Consider the following 17,901-nt stretch of genomic DNA (forward strand, 5'->3'; position numbering starts at 1 on the left):
CCAAAAAAAAGAACATTGTATAAGAAGATAATTCCCAACTTTTTTCTCAGACATAGACGACCATCACATTAATTATTTCGTCAACTAGATAGAGTTTAATTATTTTGTTAGGATGTCACATCTAAGCATTGTTGAATCTTCCTATTTAAAAAAACTAATTGTACGTAAAAGTGCCATACTGACTAGACTACTAAATGACTAATATGCTTCAAACTATTGCCTTTCTAGCTCATTCGTCCACTACTAGAAATTTGATCACTTCTAGAAATTTGATCATTAATGACAATACAATAATAACGGTAAAAGACGGGACTAACAATCAAATAAGACAGAAATAACTGTCGCAAATGTCTTTTTACGACGGAATAATGACGAGATTTTACATCAACGATGCCCCTTTTATGACGGATTGATCCATGTCAGAAAATTCAGCCACCATTAACCTTTAACGACGAAATTTCCCATCATTAATAATACGAAGTACAATTTCTTATAATGACCCCCCCAAAAGTTTAAAGCTCCCTCTATATAAAGGGACATATAAGGTAGGAGTTACAACTTACAAGCATCAAAGAAGTAAATAGTATTTGTTTTCCTTTTTACCAAATATACTCCATCTATTTCTTTTCTAAGGCCACCCATAGGAAACCTCCCATGGCGGTCGCTGCCTCATGGTTGATCGTCGCGTTTTTATTGCTTGGCATACACTCCACAGGTATATATCTCTTCCTCCATCCTCCGTCTAAGGCCGACCATTCTAATTAATGCGGGTGTCTGGTCTCATATATACATATATAATGTGTACAATTTACAATAACTATGAGAATACCCTTAGTATCCTCTATTAAGGGTGAATTTTATTCACCTGATTTTCACTTATTTTTCAGGAACTTATCTTATATGAACTTAACAAAACTTATTTTAGTTACAAATTGTACTTGATCAACCCTTATTTTTCCTAAACATATCTCATCTGAATTCACTACAAGAAATTGTACCATTAACGACAGAATATCCCCTCGCTAGGGACAATAGTGATGAGATTTCTTGTCGCGAACTCGTCATAAAAGGGGCCCGTCATTGATGGAAAATCTCGTCGTTAACCCGTCGTAAAAGGAATTTGCGACGGTTGTTCCTCTCTTTATTTGGTTGTTAGCCCTGTCGTAAAAGGATTTTGCGACGGGATTTTTACCCCGTGGTTATTGGTTAGGGTGTGTTCTCTTCATTCTTCAACTTATAAGGTATGAACTTATCTTATATGAACTTTTCTGAACTTATCTAAATTTATAGGACCTTATTAGAACTTATAGGACCTTATGGCACCTTATTGGAACTTATAACACCTTATTAAAATTTATTGGAACTTATCAGAACTTATCTCAACTTATAGGATCTGAAAATAAGGTCCTATAAGTTAAAGATAATAAGGGCTTAGTCATTAATGATACAAATTATTGTAGTGATTGAACTGAACTTATTTTCCCTGAAATAAGGTGAACATAACAGAGACTAACTTCAAATGACGATAATTTAACCGATGCAGAGGCACAAATTGGAGTATGTTACGGAAGGTTGGGAGATAACCTACCATGCGCAGAAGAAGTGGTTAACCTCTACGAATACTACAACATAGGGGCAATGAGACTCTACGAACCCGATTTACCGACACTCGAAGCCCTACAAGGAACCAACATCCAACTCATGTTAGGGGTCCGAAACCAAGACATTTCGTGTATCGGGTCGGACCAATCGAACGCCGACGATTGGGTCGAGACTAACGTCCTCCCTTACGCTACAACGATCAAGTACATCGCGGTCGGAAACGAGATCAAACCGAACAGTACGGAAGCCCCGTGGGTCGAACCAGCGATGCAAAATATTCTACGTACACTAAATGCAAACGGGTTAGGAACCGAAATTAAGGTATCCACGGCGATTGATACGGGCTTAATAAAAAACTCGTATCCGCCGTCTAATGCCGAATTTAGTAACTTAACTTACATTACTCCAATCATAAATTTCTTAAGAGTGAATGACTTTCCATTATTAGTAAACATTCAACCTTACATTGCTTATATGAATGCCCCAAAAGGTAGTATTCCACTTGATTACTTACTATTTAGGGAAACTCATTGTGTGCTTAATGATACTTATAATGGGGTTAATTTATGTTACAAGAACTTATTTGATGCGATGTATGATGCGATGTATATAGCGACACAAAAAGTTTGTGAGTGTCATAATAATAGCAATAAGACACTCTGTCAAGATAAAAAGAGCATGAGTAATTATAAACCGGTTCAACAGGCGGTTTCCGAAAGTGGACAATCATCCGGTAAATTCAAGAAGCATCATAGGTTTCCGGTAAACTTTCCGGCGAACTTTCCGGCAAATGGCGACGGCGATGTTGTGACGACGGTGGAAAATGCAAAGACATACTACAAGAATTTGATCAAGCATGTGAAAAAAGAAGGTACTCCTTTGAGACCAGGGGCAATTGAGACATACTTATTTGCAATGTTTGATGAGGATAAGAAACCCGGGGATGAATCGGAGCGGTTTTATGGGCTTTTTACTAATGATGGACACCCTAAGTATGGAAAACTTGATTTTAGCTGATAGTAGCTAGTAGAGCTGTCAAAACAGGTTATCAGGTTGGATGCGGACCGGGTCATCTCAGGTCATGATCATGTCGAGTCGGGTCACTTTATTATTTGGGTACAAGTCGAGTTCGGTTGGGTTTGTTTTCGGATCACAAGGTGAGTTTCCAACAGTTTCCCCATATATGTGGCGAGTCCATTATTCTTACTAAACATGTCACTTATGATGTGTGCGTGTGTTCGTGTGTGCGTGTTGTATGTGAAATTGGACATATGATGTAATAAGTATTATATATAGAACATCTTTTCATGTTTGTTGGAGTGGAACTTTGTTGAGGGATGAATTAAATAAAAAATTATGATTTTCATCTTTGTTGTAAACTTAACCTTATTATAATAGCGTTCATCTTTGTTGAAAACTTAACCTTATTATAATAGCGTTCATCTTTATTGAAAACTTAACCTTATTATAATAGCGTTCATCTTGACATATATCTTTGGGGTGATGATAAAGGTGGCAAGTTGCGACAACATTTAGTTGTCACAATCATACGTGTCGCAGTTTAATTGGTACATATAGGTGCCACATGCATAGACTATGTGTCATCACAATATTTTTACTATCAATTCAATATTTTTACTATAAAAATATGTAAATAAGGTAGTCGATATAAAGAAGGAAACAAATTATAATATTAAGATTTTTCTACCTTTTTTGAAACATATATAATAGATTATATAAGTTAAATATTTTAGTTTCCAATTTAAATCATGACACATAAACATGTCATGTCATCATTATGACACGGCTTTAAAGGTCGCATGTTACGACCTTTATCATTTTTCGATATCTTTGATCTATTATGAATTTATAAAGCTTCTATACCTAGAGAATAAAATGAAACAAGGCTAGGTTACTGGTTAGTCTTCTTTCAAGACAAAATCCTATTTTTATGCAGGAGATCGAATAAGTTTATGAATGTAGTCTTTGGACGTGATTAAATTTGATTTTGAAAGAGATCAAATACTTCTATTTAATTAACTTTTCAATAATGCCTTACCAAACTTCTTGTTATATATAAACACGTAGGAAATTAAAACTCATACTACATTCAGTTCGATCTGTGATTAATTGTAAGATACTTCTTCCGTATTTATTTAAGAGATACACTTGGTTGGACACGGGTATTAAGAAAAAAAATTGAATGAAATAAAGTAATTAAACAAGTGGGATTGAGTAGATATTTTAATACGTAAAACAAGTGGGGACCATGTCATTTTAGGGGTGAGGGGTGGGTTGGGGTGTAGATAGATTATTTAATTAGATGGTGGGGTTGATAAGTTACTAAAAATGACAAGTGTATATCCTAAATAAATACTATACGGCCGGAAAAAACAAGTGTATCTCTTAAATAAATACAGAGGGAGTATGTAAAAACTCAATTGCATTCACGTACTATACGTCGACGTTTAGTAGACATATTGGTCCCAACTCCCAAGTACACAGTAAACACAACCCACAAAATTATGCAAGTGGTAGGAAGCCATCGATCTTCAAGTGGAGGGCAATACAAGGTTCCACACATTTTCCACTACTTGTTGAAGAACTTGTTCAACACTTCGGAGTAAGGAGTACATAACTATTACAAGAAATTGTACTATTAACGACGGGAAACCTCATCGCTAAAATTGGATTTTCTGACGCGAACCTGTTATAAAAGGGTCTGTCATTGATCGAAAATCCCGTCGTTAGCTCGTTGTAAAAGGCATAAACGACTACTGCTCCTGTCCTTATTTGGTTGTTAGCCCCGTCGCAAAATGACTTTTAGGACGAGATTTTTAACCCTTCATTATTGGGTTGTCATTAATGGTCAAAAATCCCGTCGCAAACTACAAGAAATTGCACATTTGCACTACAAGAAATTATACCATTAACGACGGGATTTGGAAATCCCGTCGCTAAAGGCCAATAATAGTGGTATTTGCTATCCCGAACCCGTCATAAAAAGGGGCCGCCATTGATGGAAAATCACGTCATTAGCCCATCGTAAAAGGCATTTGCGATGGTTGTTCCCGTCTTTATTTGGTTGTTATTCCCGCCGCAAAAGACTTTTACGACGTGATTTTTGACCTGTCGTTATTGGGTTGTCATTAGTGATATTAATTCTTGTTGTGTTGGATCAATATTGCTAAAACATTTTTGTGGAAATTAAAAGAATTAATCACAATCCATGTACGTCCATGAGTATTATTTGTGTTTTGGAACCATTGACTTGGTAGTTGACCTGATAATTCAAGCTTATGTTCTCACACTGCTATTGCTTCTATATAAAGAGCCATATACAAAGGACATTAAGCTATCAAGTAAATCAATACTTCAAAATTTTCGATATTTTTCCATGGCTGTCCTAAGCAACAATCCTCACAAGGCTATTGCCGCGACATTGTTCATCGTGGCATTCGTATCGCTTAGTCTGCACTTTACAGGTATCTTTTTCCCTATCCCTATCCCTTATCACTATTTTCACGAGATGAACCCTGGTTTTGTGAATTTTAGTTGAAGCAAGCTAAGTCATATTACGTATTACTCCGTATTATTTTAGGACTTCGTATTAATTAAAGATATTATAAAAATGCGAGAGGTAATAACTAATAAGGTGTTAATAACCGGTCAGGATTGAGAAAAATATTATTTTCCGGCCAAGTCCGGTCCAAATCCCTTTAAAATAGAGTTTTGGACCAGATGAGGTGCATTTCACTAAATTTATTGTGCTTGTCGTGTCATGCATGTCTTATCATATTTTTTCCAAAAAAAAAAAAAATATGTGGTCTACCTAAGCCCGATCTACGACTTTGTGACCGTGCTTTTTTATTTATGTCATTTCCGGCCGTGTTTTTCGTATCCGTATCCGACCGTGCTTTTCGTTTCCGTATCGTGCCGTACCTCGGCCCAGAGGCATCTTTGCTTATGTACTGCAAAGCTTGTACTAATTCCTATTGACAATTTATTGTAGATGCACAAGTTGGAGTATGCTATGGAATGCTTGGAGACAACTTACCTACCGAAAAAGATGTAGTGCACCTCTACAAATCCAACGGCATAAGGGCAATGAGACTCTATAGTCCTAACTTAGCAACTCTCCAAGCCCTACAAGGCTCGGGCATTAAACTCATGCTAGATGTACCGAACGAAACGGTCCCATCCCTCGCGTCATCCGATCCATCATCGGCGATGCAATGGGTCACGACTTATGTCGTCCCCTTTGCATCGTCGATTAAATACATCGTCGTAGGGAACGAGATTCACCCGTCCGATAAACAAGCCTCCTCGGTCTTACCCGCCATGCAAAATGTTCTAAATGCACTCAAACAAAACAAATTAGGAGACCTAATTAAGGTTTCTACGTCAATTGATACAACCCTAATCGTAAACTCGTACCCGCCATCCGACGGTCAATTTAACGACACGTCGTCGTCGTATACCGCCCCGATAATAAAGTTTTTATCCACTAATAAATCCCCCTTGTTAGTGAACGTGTACACTTATTTTGCTTACGTTAGTAACCAGCGCGATATTAGCCTTAATTACGCGTTATTTACCTCCCCCGGGACCGTGGTTACCGACCCTAATAACAACAAGAATTACAAAAACTTGTTCGATGCAATGGTAGACTCGGTGTACGCGGCGCTGGCGAAGGCCGGTGCGCCGAACACGGCCGTCGTGGTGTCAGAAACCGGATGGCCGTCGGACGGCGGTGACGCGGCTACGGTGAATAATGCGGGGACTTATTATAGGAACTTGATTAATCATGTGGAGCAAGGGACTCCTTTAAGACCAGGGCAGGCTATTGAGACATACTTGTTTGCAATGTTTGATGAGGATAAGAAAATTGGGGCTAATACTGAGCGCAATTTTGGACTTTTTACTCCCACTAAGCATCCTAAATATGGCCAACTCAACTTTAGTTGATAAGAACTCTTTTTTTTCCCCAATTATTCCAACTTTCTTTTCTTTTGTTATAAAAATTAAATGTTTTTTTTGTGTGTGTACCACCCGGTTCACCTTTATGGCTAATCCGGATTCGGGGCGAGTTCTGAGTGGATATGTTTCATTCCCCTCCCAATTGTTGTTGCGGGGGATCGAACACGGGTCCTCCCTACCAAGTTCAGCCTCAATCACCACTGAACCAACAATCAATTGGTATAACACGTTTGCCGGTTATGATGAACATTTTACGTATGTATTTGTATTTCACAATGAAGTTTAAGATTGAAGTATGAGATATAAAATGTTATGTTTCCCCTTTTTTTTTTTTGTTGGATTCATTTTAATATCTATATATGTTTTATCACCAATGAAACGAGGCATTTTTAGGGGCTACCCTATTTGTTTCAACGTATTTTGACTTATTTAGTTCAGATACGTTCAGCAAAAACAAGGCTTTTTCCATATTATTAAACACGCATATAAATAGTTCTTTTCTGCAAAAATAAGTTCGAATAATTAAGTTAATTTCATACAAGTTCAGTTATACTAAACACAGCTTTATACTTCGTACATAGTAACTATGTTATAGAAGTTCATACAAATATAGGAGGAGAATTTGAATGTGTGATCCATCTATTATGTAATAAGTACTTCCGTTATTACTCCATACGTAACCAATTGTCTGTTAATTCAGTAGTGATTGAGGCTGAATTTAATAGGGCGAACCGCGTGTTCGGTCCCCGCAACAATTGGGAGGGGACTGCAAGTCTGCAACCTAGCTATCCACCTAAAACTCCCCCCGAATCCGAATTAACCCTAAGGGTGAACCAGATAGTTAAAAAAATAATTATTACTATATACGTAGTACATCTTTGTCATTTACTTAGTAAATGCAAGAATCTTTGTAAAGAATCTTTGTAAAGACAAACATCATCGTATTAATTTTGTTTTTAGCATAATTTTGTGGACTAAAATATGAGAGTGGGTCGTAGGTTATCAACTTATCACTTTGCTATGGACTTTCTAAGACAGACATTCACATAAATTTATTTACAATAATTCAAAATTCTAGATATTATTTTTTGATGCGTACTAGACATCTTTTATTAGTGAAAATGATGATGATTTTGTTTCATATGTTACTGAAAGATGTTGATTGATAACGTTATACAACTATTCAGCATATCAAGATCATCGGATCATTTCAAATATATATATATAAAAAAAAACTCATACGTAAAGAAAATAATAATGAACAATTATATCATGTACTTTAATTCCGGCATATATAAGGGAAATATATATATATATATATATATATATATATATATATATATATTTCCCTTATATATGATAATGAATGGTGAGGATGAGAGTTCTCACCATAAGAGTGGTTCTCACCATAGGGTGGTTCTCATGTGAACCTATATATATATATATATGAGGACTATCATTTTGGTGGGCATTTTTTTAAGGAAACATCTATAGTGGGTAAAGAATCAACGTAGTAGTACAATATATGTAAAAGAAAGGGAAGAAAATAAAATAGTAGTATAATTAGGGAACAAATTAATAAAAATATAAGTGGGCTAAAAATCTAACTTTAATTAGCTATGGAGAATATTTAATTGCTTAATATTAAACTTTAGTCTACCACCTTACTATTTACCAAAAAAATAAAATAAATTATCCATTATAATCTCCATATCAAATTAATTTAAAACATAAAAATTAATCTAGTTTAATTAGATAACTTTATTATTTAACGATTATTTTCGTTTTTGGTTTACTAGTTAAATTTAGTTGCATATATTCCTACAAAAATAAAACTAATCGCCAAAAAATGTAAATTACAAACAACAATTTCAAATCACGCATGATATGAATTACACCAAAATTGTTAAGCGTCCGGTCAAAATTGTGTCGTCAAAAAGAGGATACCCTTCGGGTGGCGGATTTCACCACCGTCCAGTGGATTTTCCGGCGGGTGCTTCGGACGGTGGAGGTGTTACGACGGTGGAAAATGCGAAGACGTTCTACACCAATTTGATCAAGCATGTGAAAGGAGGTAGTCCTTTGAGGCCAGGGGTGCCAATTGAGTCGTACTTGTTCGCAATGTTTGATGAGAATGAGAAACAATATATATTTAGAGAGGTGAATTAATGAATCGAGACTCTCAATAAACTACTGGGGATCAGGCTCGTTCAACAAAATTATTGTTGTTACTAATCTCGTTAGACAGGCTTTAGTTTTCATGATGGGTGTGCATGTACGTGCGTATGTTCGTGTAAGTGTGTAACCCGGATGTACTCGACCTTGTCATGCTAAATTAATAGACCAATTACATGCATATCTCCCTGGTGACCAATTACATGTTCGTGTAAGAGCAACTCCAATGGTTGAGAAAAAGGACTAGCTTGCAAATATTAAAATGTTAAGCTAGTAGCTAGACCGACCATTGTTGTACATTTTCTAAATTAGCTTTGTTTGGCCAATTAGCTTTGTAGAGATAATTAGCTTGAAAATATGTCAGACACATATTTTTCTTGAAAACGTAAATAAAATACAAAAAAATAATAATTTAGAAGTATCTAACCAATGGATTAACAAGTGGCTGAAAATTGTATAGCTTAAAAAGTTGATGTGGCATTCCAAGTTATAAAATGATTTAGCCAACCATTGGAGTTGCTCTAAGTGCGTCTGTTATGACAGTTACGTACGTTATTGGTGTAATGGTATTTCAAAAGGCGAAATTCTCGTCCTCAGGGTCACCGCCCTACCACTTGAGCATCGCGATGCTAAATGAATTAAACAAATTACACATACGACTAAGTTATGACGGTTTGTTGATTACGTAATTAGTCTAATAATATTTTAAAAGGCGAAATCCTCGCCTCACCGGCCCCACTGCCCGACCACTTGAGGATCGTGAAGGAGGTACGTAAGTTGCAATATGAGCCGCAATTATTAAATTTACAAAGTGTTATGTTTTCGTAAGCATAGTGGTTTTTTTTTTTTTTTTTTTTTTCAAATATAAGGAGAATGATATATTGTAGCAAAAAATAATGTACACATTGACGTCGTACCATAATGACGTCATCCACTTTGTATCATCAGTCAATTAATTTCCTCCTCCTATTTGTATATCACCTGCTTCTTATCCATTTATTCAAATTTTCGACCATTTATCAATAACGAATAGATCAGATAATTGGATATCCATTTTATATTTTTATCCTTAATTAATCACAACCATTACTTGAAAGAAAAAGAAACATTGTGCTAGTTCGGAATAGGGATGGAAATGGGTGGGATTTGGGTCGGGTGGAGCATCACCCGCATTCATCATCCGCTTCCATCCGCTCCACCCGGTCCATCCGTCACCCGCTTTACTCATCACCCGCATTCCGTCCATCCATCACCCGCGGGTGAACCGGGTGGATCGGGTGATATTCGGGTGAAAATTATTAACTATTAAAAATTCACCATCTAATAATATGCATAATAATTTACGAAAAGAAAAAGGTTACATACCTTCACTTATTTCTAAAACATATAATTAGTTCTTATCACGCATAACTTATAACCAAAAAAGAAAATTAAATAAGCACTAACATTAATACATAATGGATTTATACACATTTTATGTTTAAATATTAATATAAATAATATATTTAAAATAAATGGGTGACGGATCGGGTGATAAACGGGTGATGGATCGAGTGATGGATAAAAAAACATCACCCGCATCCGACCCGCATCCATCACCCGCTTCACCCATCACCCGCTTTTCATCCATTTAATTCGGGTTTTCACCCATTTAATTATAGCGGGTGACCGCGCGGGTTAATGGATCATCCACTGGATATTTCCATCCCTAGTTCGGAATGGAGGGATTAGATAATACAGAGTATGGAGCCCATGCGTTGGCAACTTGGCACTGATGACAAACAATGGAGGCGCAACCTTCGCTATACATGCACTGGAACCCGACTAGGTTTTTTTGTTTTGTTTTTATTTTTTGTACTTTTACTATACATCCATGAAAAAAAAACACATCAAACCATTTTCTATTATTATATTGGACAAATATAATTCGAGGACAAGGAGGAAAATAACAAATGCAAGAAATAAATATCCTCAAATTATCTCACTATCGCTATTGACAAGTGAGTAGTGACTTTTTATTTTATTTTATTTTAAGGAGTTTATAATTTCCAAATTCACGTGAATTTTGTACCAATAGTGCGTGTGATTGATAAAGAGACTAATTACAAAGTACAAATTCAGTAATAGGTTTTTTTTCATAGTGGATGTACCCATTGTTTTTAAGAATTCAATTACATTTATGTAGTGATTCAATAATGAAATCGAGATTCTTTTTATTTCCAAATCAATATTTATTTATATATTTCAGTGAATGAGCTATAAGGCATTAAAAATTACCAGTAGAAGGATGAAAGATCTGAACTTGTGACCTATCAATCATCGTACATAGACTATTAATCATACTCTCTCCGTCCCATAATATAGTGCCCGTTTGACCAAAATCACGGTTATTAAGGTAAAGTATAACATTGATAATAAAAACAATAATTATTTGTTCTTTCAAGATAAAGTACATGTTAGTTGGCTTTTATGGAGAGAGAAATTAGAGATTAAAGGTGTGTACATAATAAATAGGCCTAAAAAAGACAAAAATCAAGCACATGGGTTGAATAAAAGTCAAAAAATACAATTTTCAAAGTAAAAATTAATGGTTTAAAATAGAAATAGGCACATCATTTAGGGACACCATTTTAGGAAAACAGGCACTATATTATGGGACGGAGGGAGTATAACCTAATTGTATTTTTGTAATATGTACTCCTCAAGATCCGGCCAGTCAAGATTAATAAAACTTTCCTTTCTTCCGTCTGTAAAATCTTTCATTTCTTGTTTTTGTTTTACGTTATTCGTAATCTTTCTTGTTTCCCTTTACAACGGGCCAACAGTCCCAGAACCTCCTTATATTTTCAATTCAAGATTGACGAATATCATTGAATAAATTTAGAAAATCATTGAATAAATTTAGAATATCATTGAATAAATTTAGAAAATGTTTGAATTAATTTAAAACACGAGCTTGAAAATTTAGAACATGGTTGAATAAATTTAGAACATGTTTGAATAAATTTAGAATATGGTTGAACAAATTTAGAACATGCTTGAATAAATTTAGAACATGATTTTGAAAATTTAGAACATGTTTGAATAAATTTAGAACATGGTTGAATAAATTTAGAACATGCCTGAACAAATTTAGAACATCGTTAAATAAATTTATAACATGCTTGAATAAATTTAGAACATGAGCTTGAAATTTTAGAACATTGTTAAATAAATTTAGAACATGGTTGAATAAATTTAGAACATGATTGAACAAATTTAGAACATGGTTGAAAAAATGTTGAACATGGTTGAACAAATTTTGAACATGGTTGAACAAATTTAGAACATGGAGAGTGTAAAATTGTTCTTACCGTAAGAAGTGTTCTTACCTAAGGAGGTGTTCTTACCGGATCTCTCCCCTATATATATATATATATATATATATATATATATATATATATATATATATATATATATATATATATATATATATATATATATATATATATATATATATATATATGTATTTAAAAGGAAAGAAAACCCAGGCGGACTACCTGACACCATCCCTTCGAATGGGTGAATTACAATGACTTCGAGCTAATAACATACTTCTTGTAAAATCGAACGTACAATGAAAATACGCTCTAGCCTCGTACTACCCCAGCCCCAGTTCCAAGAAAACTTGGTGAATAGACTTCAAAGATACACGATTAGCCGAACGGTATATGATGACGCTCCATCCTCCGGAAGAATACAAACCCGAAGCCCGACACTACATTTACACTAATAAAAAAAAATTAAAAAATTTAAAAAAAAAAAAAAACTAACTGCACAGCTAACAAAGAAAGTACACTAAAAACTACAAAAAACTAAAAAATGAGGTAATTACAAACACACAAAGTAACTTAGAAACTCCACGATCCGAAGCAGAGTTGAGTGAAGTATTAATTACTTGTCTGCCAATTATCTAGATGGATCAACTCCATGATTTTGGGAGGTATAATGTGGTTTCCAATTTTTAAAATGACAATTAACGAACATATATATATATACACGTTAATTGGGATCTTTTACCAAACTAGCTACTTTTAAAATTTTATTTACCAAAACGGCTAGTTTTAAATTGTATTTTCCAAAGTAGCTATTCTTTAATTAGTTTCAAAAAAAAAGTAGCTAATTTTTTACTTTCAATTAAAAACCAATAAACCGGTTTGAGTTTTTTTAAAACCAATTAACCGGTTTAATTTTTTTACACAGTGAACCGATATGATTTTTTTTATTAATGAAGCGATTGACAATTTACTTATATTTTTAGCCTCTTAGCAACTTCAAAGTTTTTAAAAGACTTGCTCGCAAATATTACAAATATAAAGAAATTAGTTGAACCTTGTTGCAGATATTGTTAATCCGATCTCTTAGCTACGCGAATTCGTTGTGTTAAACGAATTTGCTTGGCAAACTCGATCAACCAAGAATTTAACATACTCTAAAACCGTGTGCGTGAAAGTGACATGAAGGAGAAAAGTAACGCGTGCAATAAATGCGTCTAACAATGCAAATTTTTGCGTCTATTATCCCTACAAGTCGGACCACTATCTTACTATACTCAATTGTAATTTTTTATTTTTTAAATTACTGTAATTTCTCATTATTAAGTTGAAACTATGAATTGAATAAAAATTAATTAAAATAATTAATTAATAATTAACTTATCATTGGAGCAAGAAATATGTAGCAAGTGTGTAACTTGAGAAGATAATGCGTCATAACAAGCATGCATAATAAAAAAAATTCCGACCATTGAAGTTTATATTGTCAAAAAGTAAACATAATTAAAATATTAAAATGGGTAAAAAAAAATGAACTTAAAGTATTACTATGCTGTATCGTGTATGTATCAAAATTAAACCATCAAAAGCAACATTTTATATTATTTATGGGCAAATTCAAAAGAAAGATTAATTGGGATTATAAAGTAAACAAAAATAAAAGATAACTAAACCCCCAAAAAGCCGGTTAACTATACTAAAAAAATGCACCAAACAAAACCAGTTTAATTGTTTTTGCCACAAAATGAAAATAGTCATTTTGGTAAATAAATTATACGTAGTAGCTAATTTGGTAAATAGATTTTAAAAGTAGCCATTTTGGTAAATAAAATTGTAAAAGTAGCTAGTTTGGTAAAAGATCCCGTTAATTGTCATTTTAATGTGTACGTACTTACGCCTTTACCCGACGACTATGGTAATTGACTTGAGAAAGTATTTTTGTAGGTATGGAGAACAAATACATAACCATTATTTATCCGTCATATAACTAAAGCTAATTTGAGTTAGTTTTGTACTCCAACTACAAAAATAAAGAGCAAGGAGGGCGTGATTGCGTGAATATTAAAACAAGAAGGATGACCTGTTTTCGCCTTTGAATATCTAATCAAACATGATGAGTTGATATTCGCCTTTTAGTATCTAACCAAATAGGGCGAAAGTAAATCACAATCCATATAACTAAATCTGATTTGAGTTAGTTACGTTGCATCAACCGGAAAAGAAGACATTTCTCATTATTCAACTCTCGCAGATTAGATCACATGTCATGCCATGCCATGTCCTTGCGCAGAAAATATTAAATGCAAATTTTTGTAAAAGACTGTCTGACACTTATTTATTCCGTCAGATCACATGTCATGCCAGTATGCCACTAATTTTCAACGCACCTTGCATAGTCTGATACTTAAATAAATGTAATAAGACGGTCTTATAGGAAACTAGCCGATCAATATTGAAATACTCCGTACACGGTACACATCATGCATGAACGAAATTAAAACAACAACAAAAAGTGATCGACAATGACAAAAAACCAACTAGAACATGAGGTCGATAATATTGCGTAGGGCAACACGTTCGCAATATGTATATATATGGAGCAATATTATCGAACGTTCCTCTTCTTAGTAGACATGTTTTAATAATCTTTATGATCGATGTACGTGTGCGTGAATGCGTACGCGTATAATTATATATCGTTACTACGAACTTATTATTGTTAGACAATCTTTAATTTTTGTGACATATATAAGAGACATTTCATGTATAACTTGTTTGTTAATTCTCAATGTACGTTATCATGCTTATATAATTGAAAAACAAAAGTCCATTTACGCGACTAATTAATGAACTTAAGAGTTAAGACTATTTTATGTTGGCTCAATGGCTCATAGACTGACGTCATCCCATTAGACGTCATCCCATTTGCATCACCAGCCAATTAAATACGTAGTACGGAATACTGTTTGGCAATGAAATTGAAATTGATGATTTGATGGCATAAGTAATCTCATCCATTTATTAATTTTCTCTTGGAAATATATATATATATATATATTTTTTTTTTGTGCTTGACTACTGACCACATGGGCAATGTTACACGGCTATACGAGTATACGCACCTGTACTGAGTTATCCCACGTTGAAAAAATAAAAGAAAATATCAACTTAATTATAATGCCACGCTATTCGTCGCCCGCTTTTATACATGTTGCCTGCTTTTTTAATGATGAAAATCCAATATTACCCTTATACACCCCCCACCCCCAAACCCCACCCCAACTCATACATCACTTTCTCTTTTCATAATATCTCCATCTCTTTTCCACCGGCGACACCACTACCGGCACCCACCACCGTCATCCACCACTTCCACCCACCAACGTCGGTGCACCACCATGAACGAGTTTGAAAAGGGTCCCAAGAAAAAGTTAAAGGCTAGCTCGTCGGGTCAAGTTGAAGGGATGCCGCCTCCACCATCGTCGACGGCCGAATTACATGTTAGATTTTTTTTAACGGAATAGGGCCAGAAATCCTTATTCTTACCTAGGTATGGAATAGGAATTTCAACCCTATTCCATGTAAAACACGGAATAGGGATCTTGACCTTATTCCATGTTTTACATGGAATAGGGCTAAGAACCCTATTCCATTCCTAGGTAGGAATAGGAATATTGGCCCTATTCTTACCTAGGTATGGAATAGGAATTTCAACCCTATTCCATGTAAAACATGGAATAGGGATCTTGAACTTATTCCGTGTTTTACATGGAATAGGGCTAAGAACCCTATTCCATTCCTAGGTAGGAATAGGAATATTGGCCCTATTCCAGCCTAGGAATGGAATAGGGATCTCAACCCTATTCCGTGTATATGTTGCATGTTTTTTTTTGTCCGTTTATATGGAGTAGGGCTCCCACCCCTATTACCGCCCTAGGACAAAATCGGGACCTCATCCCTATTCCCGCCCTAGGCCGAAATAGGAATCTCAACCCTATTCCATGTTTTTTTTGTCATTCTTGTATGTCATTACAAAACACCGAATAGGGCTCCTATCCCAATTCACGCCCTAAGACAAGATAGGGATCTCAGCCCTATTCCGTGTTTTTTCTATTTTGTCGCCATTATAAAACACGGAATAGGGCTCCCACCCCAATTCCCCCCCTAGGACAAGATAGGGATGTCAGCCCTATTCTGTAATTTTTTGTTAATACGTCAATTTTCCTGAATTAATTCTTCATCAAAAATTTATTACATTTGTAATTATTATTTAATTATTATTTTTTATTATGTTTTGTATTATTAAATAGATTCTTTTTTTAGGGTCATTTACCAAATAAACACAATCGATTTTTTTTCTTAACTGATTATTAACTTAATTATAGTCAACAAACAAACTTAGTTCTAGTCAACATATAAACAAACATAATAAAAATTCATTTATGTTCTCGGCCAAAATTTTACTTCAATCACGATGATGACGATAAAAGGTGGTGGTGGTGGTGGCGGCGACGGTGGAGGTGCCGGTGGTTGAGCTTACGGAGTGGAGGGAGTGACAATGATATGAATTGAGGTGGTGGTTGGCGGGCCAATGATGGCGGTGGCTAAGGTGGGACCGACAAAAATAGTGGTTGCCGGAATTTGGTGGTGGTTCTAGTGAGAGAAAGTGGGGTAAGTGAGTGGAGAAGTGGGGGTGAGTGAGGGTGGGGGGGTGGGGTGAGAGGGACAAAAGGGACATTTCCTTAAATAAAGATGGGCGTTTTGCGTAAAAATGGGCGTCGAATAGTAATGCCCTAATTATAAGCTTAAGCAGTTATTCACTTACCCCTACAAATCTACAATTGTCAAGTGATTTTAGCGTGAAAGTTGTGTTAGACTTATAAGTGGACCTAAATATAACAACTTGCAAATGTTAATTGGACTATGTTTTCTTCATTTGATTTTTACTAAACTTAGAGGTTTTTGTTGATTTGTACTAATTTTACTCATGATTTTGGTCGACTTAGACCTGATTAAGATGAGCCCGGCCTGTCGGGCCGGCCCGAATTTTTAACTTTTTAAGGCGGATTTGGGGAACATAAAACTACACTTTTTAGTTATAAATTTGGCTCGGCCCTGAAATTGGTCCGAAAAACCCGATATTTTAGGCCCGAAATAGCGGGGTTGGGAACAATTTTTTGGCCCGAATCTTGGCCCGATCTGACATAACAGGATGATTTTTATGCCACGGGCCGGCCCAAACTCGGTCCCCACTGCCATTTGATCAGGTCTAGGTCGAATCCATCGGTGTATTTTTTACGGAGTAATCCTGAATTATTGATTGAAAAATGTTTTAATTTATGCATTTATCCAAACTGATTTTCATAATTGGCCTCAACAACACCAACTATGACTTGGGTGAGAGGAGCACAACCTAATAATTTCGTTTTTTTTGTACAAATATTGCTGGTAATTATGATGAACATTTCTCTATATATGTATTTGTATGTTGACAATGAAGTTTCAGATTTAAGTATGGGATATAAAATTCTATATTTCTTTTTTCTAATATGATTCATTTTAATGTCCATAAATGTTTAATAATCAATTAAACGAGGTATTTTTAGGGTCTGTTTATTTCAACTTATTTCCAAATTCACGTGAATTTTTACCGATAGTGCGCACAATGGATGTAATTGCAATAGTGGGAGGAGGCCACTACTTAATAAAATAGACTAATTACAATGTGGAGTACAAACTAACAAAGTAAAAGGTTTTCTTTCATAATGGTTGTACCCATTGTTTTTAAGAATTCAATTTCATCGATTGATCAAACAATAATACTCTATGT

At 34.9% G+C, this 17,901-nt stretch overlaps 2 protein-coding genes across 2 annotated transcripts; both read left to right on the forward strand.

Annotated features, from left to right (window-relative positions):
- Positions 1-550: 550 nt before the first annotated feature.
- On the forward strand, positions 551-2,968 carry LOC130472408 (glucan endo-1,3-beta-glucosidase-like). The gene is made up of 2 exons (XM_056843213.1): positions 551-715; positions 1,544-2,968. Exons 1-2 carry the CDS (start codon positions 655-657, stop codon positions 2,617-2,619), a joined length of 1,137 nt encoding a protein of 378 aa, XP_056699191.1. The 5' UTR covers positions 551-654; the 3' UTR covers positions 2,620-2,968.
- Positions 2,969-4,840: 1,872 nt separating this feature from the next.
- LOC110800931 (glucan endo-1,3-beta-glucosidase-like) lies at positions 4,841-6,907 on the forward strand. Its single transcript, XM_056843211.1, has 2 exons — positions 4,841-5,087; positions 5,615-6,907. The coding sequence occupies exons 1-2, from the start codon at positions 5,000-5,002 to the stop codon at positions 6,568-6,570; spliced, it is 1,044 nt and encodes a 347-aa protein (XP_056699189.1). The 5' UTR covers positions 4,841-4,999; the 3' UTR covers positions 6,571-6,907.
- The last annotated feature ends 10,994 nt before the right edge of the window (positions 6,908-17,901 follow it).

The sequence above is a fragment of the Spinacia oleracea genome, chromosome 4, assembly GCF_020520425.1.
Source record: "Spinacia oleracea cultivar Varoflay chromosome 4, BTI_SOV_V1, whole genome shotgun sequence".
NCBI lineage: Eukaryota > Viridiplantae > Streptophyta > Magnoliopsida > Caryophyllales > Amaranthaceae > Spinacia > Spinacia oleracea.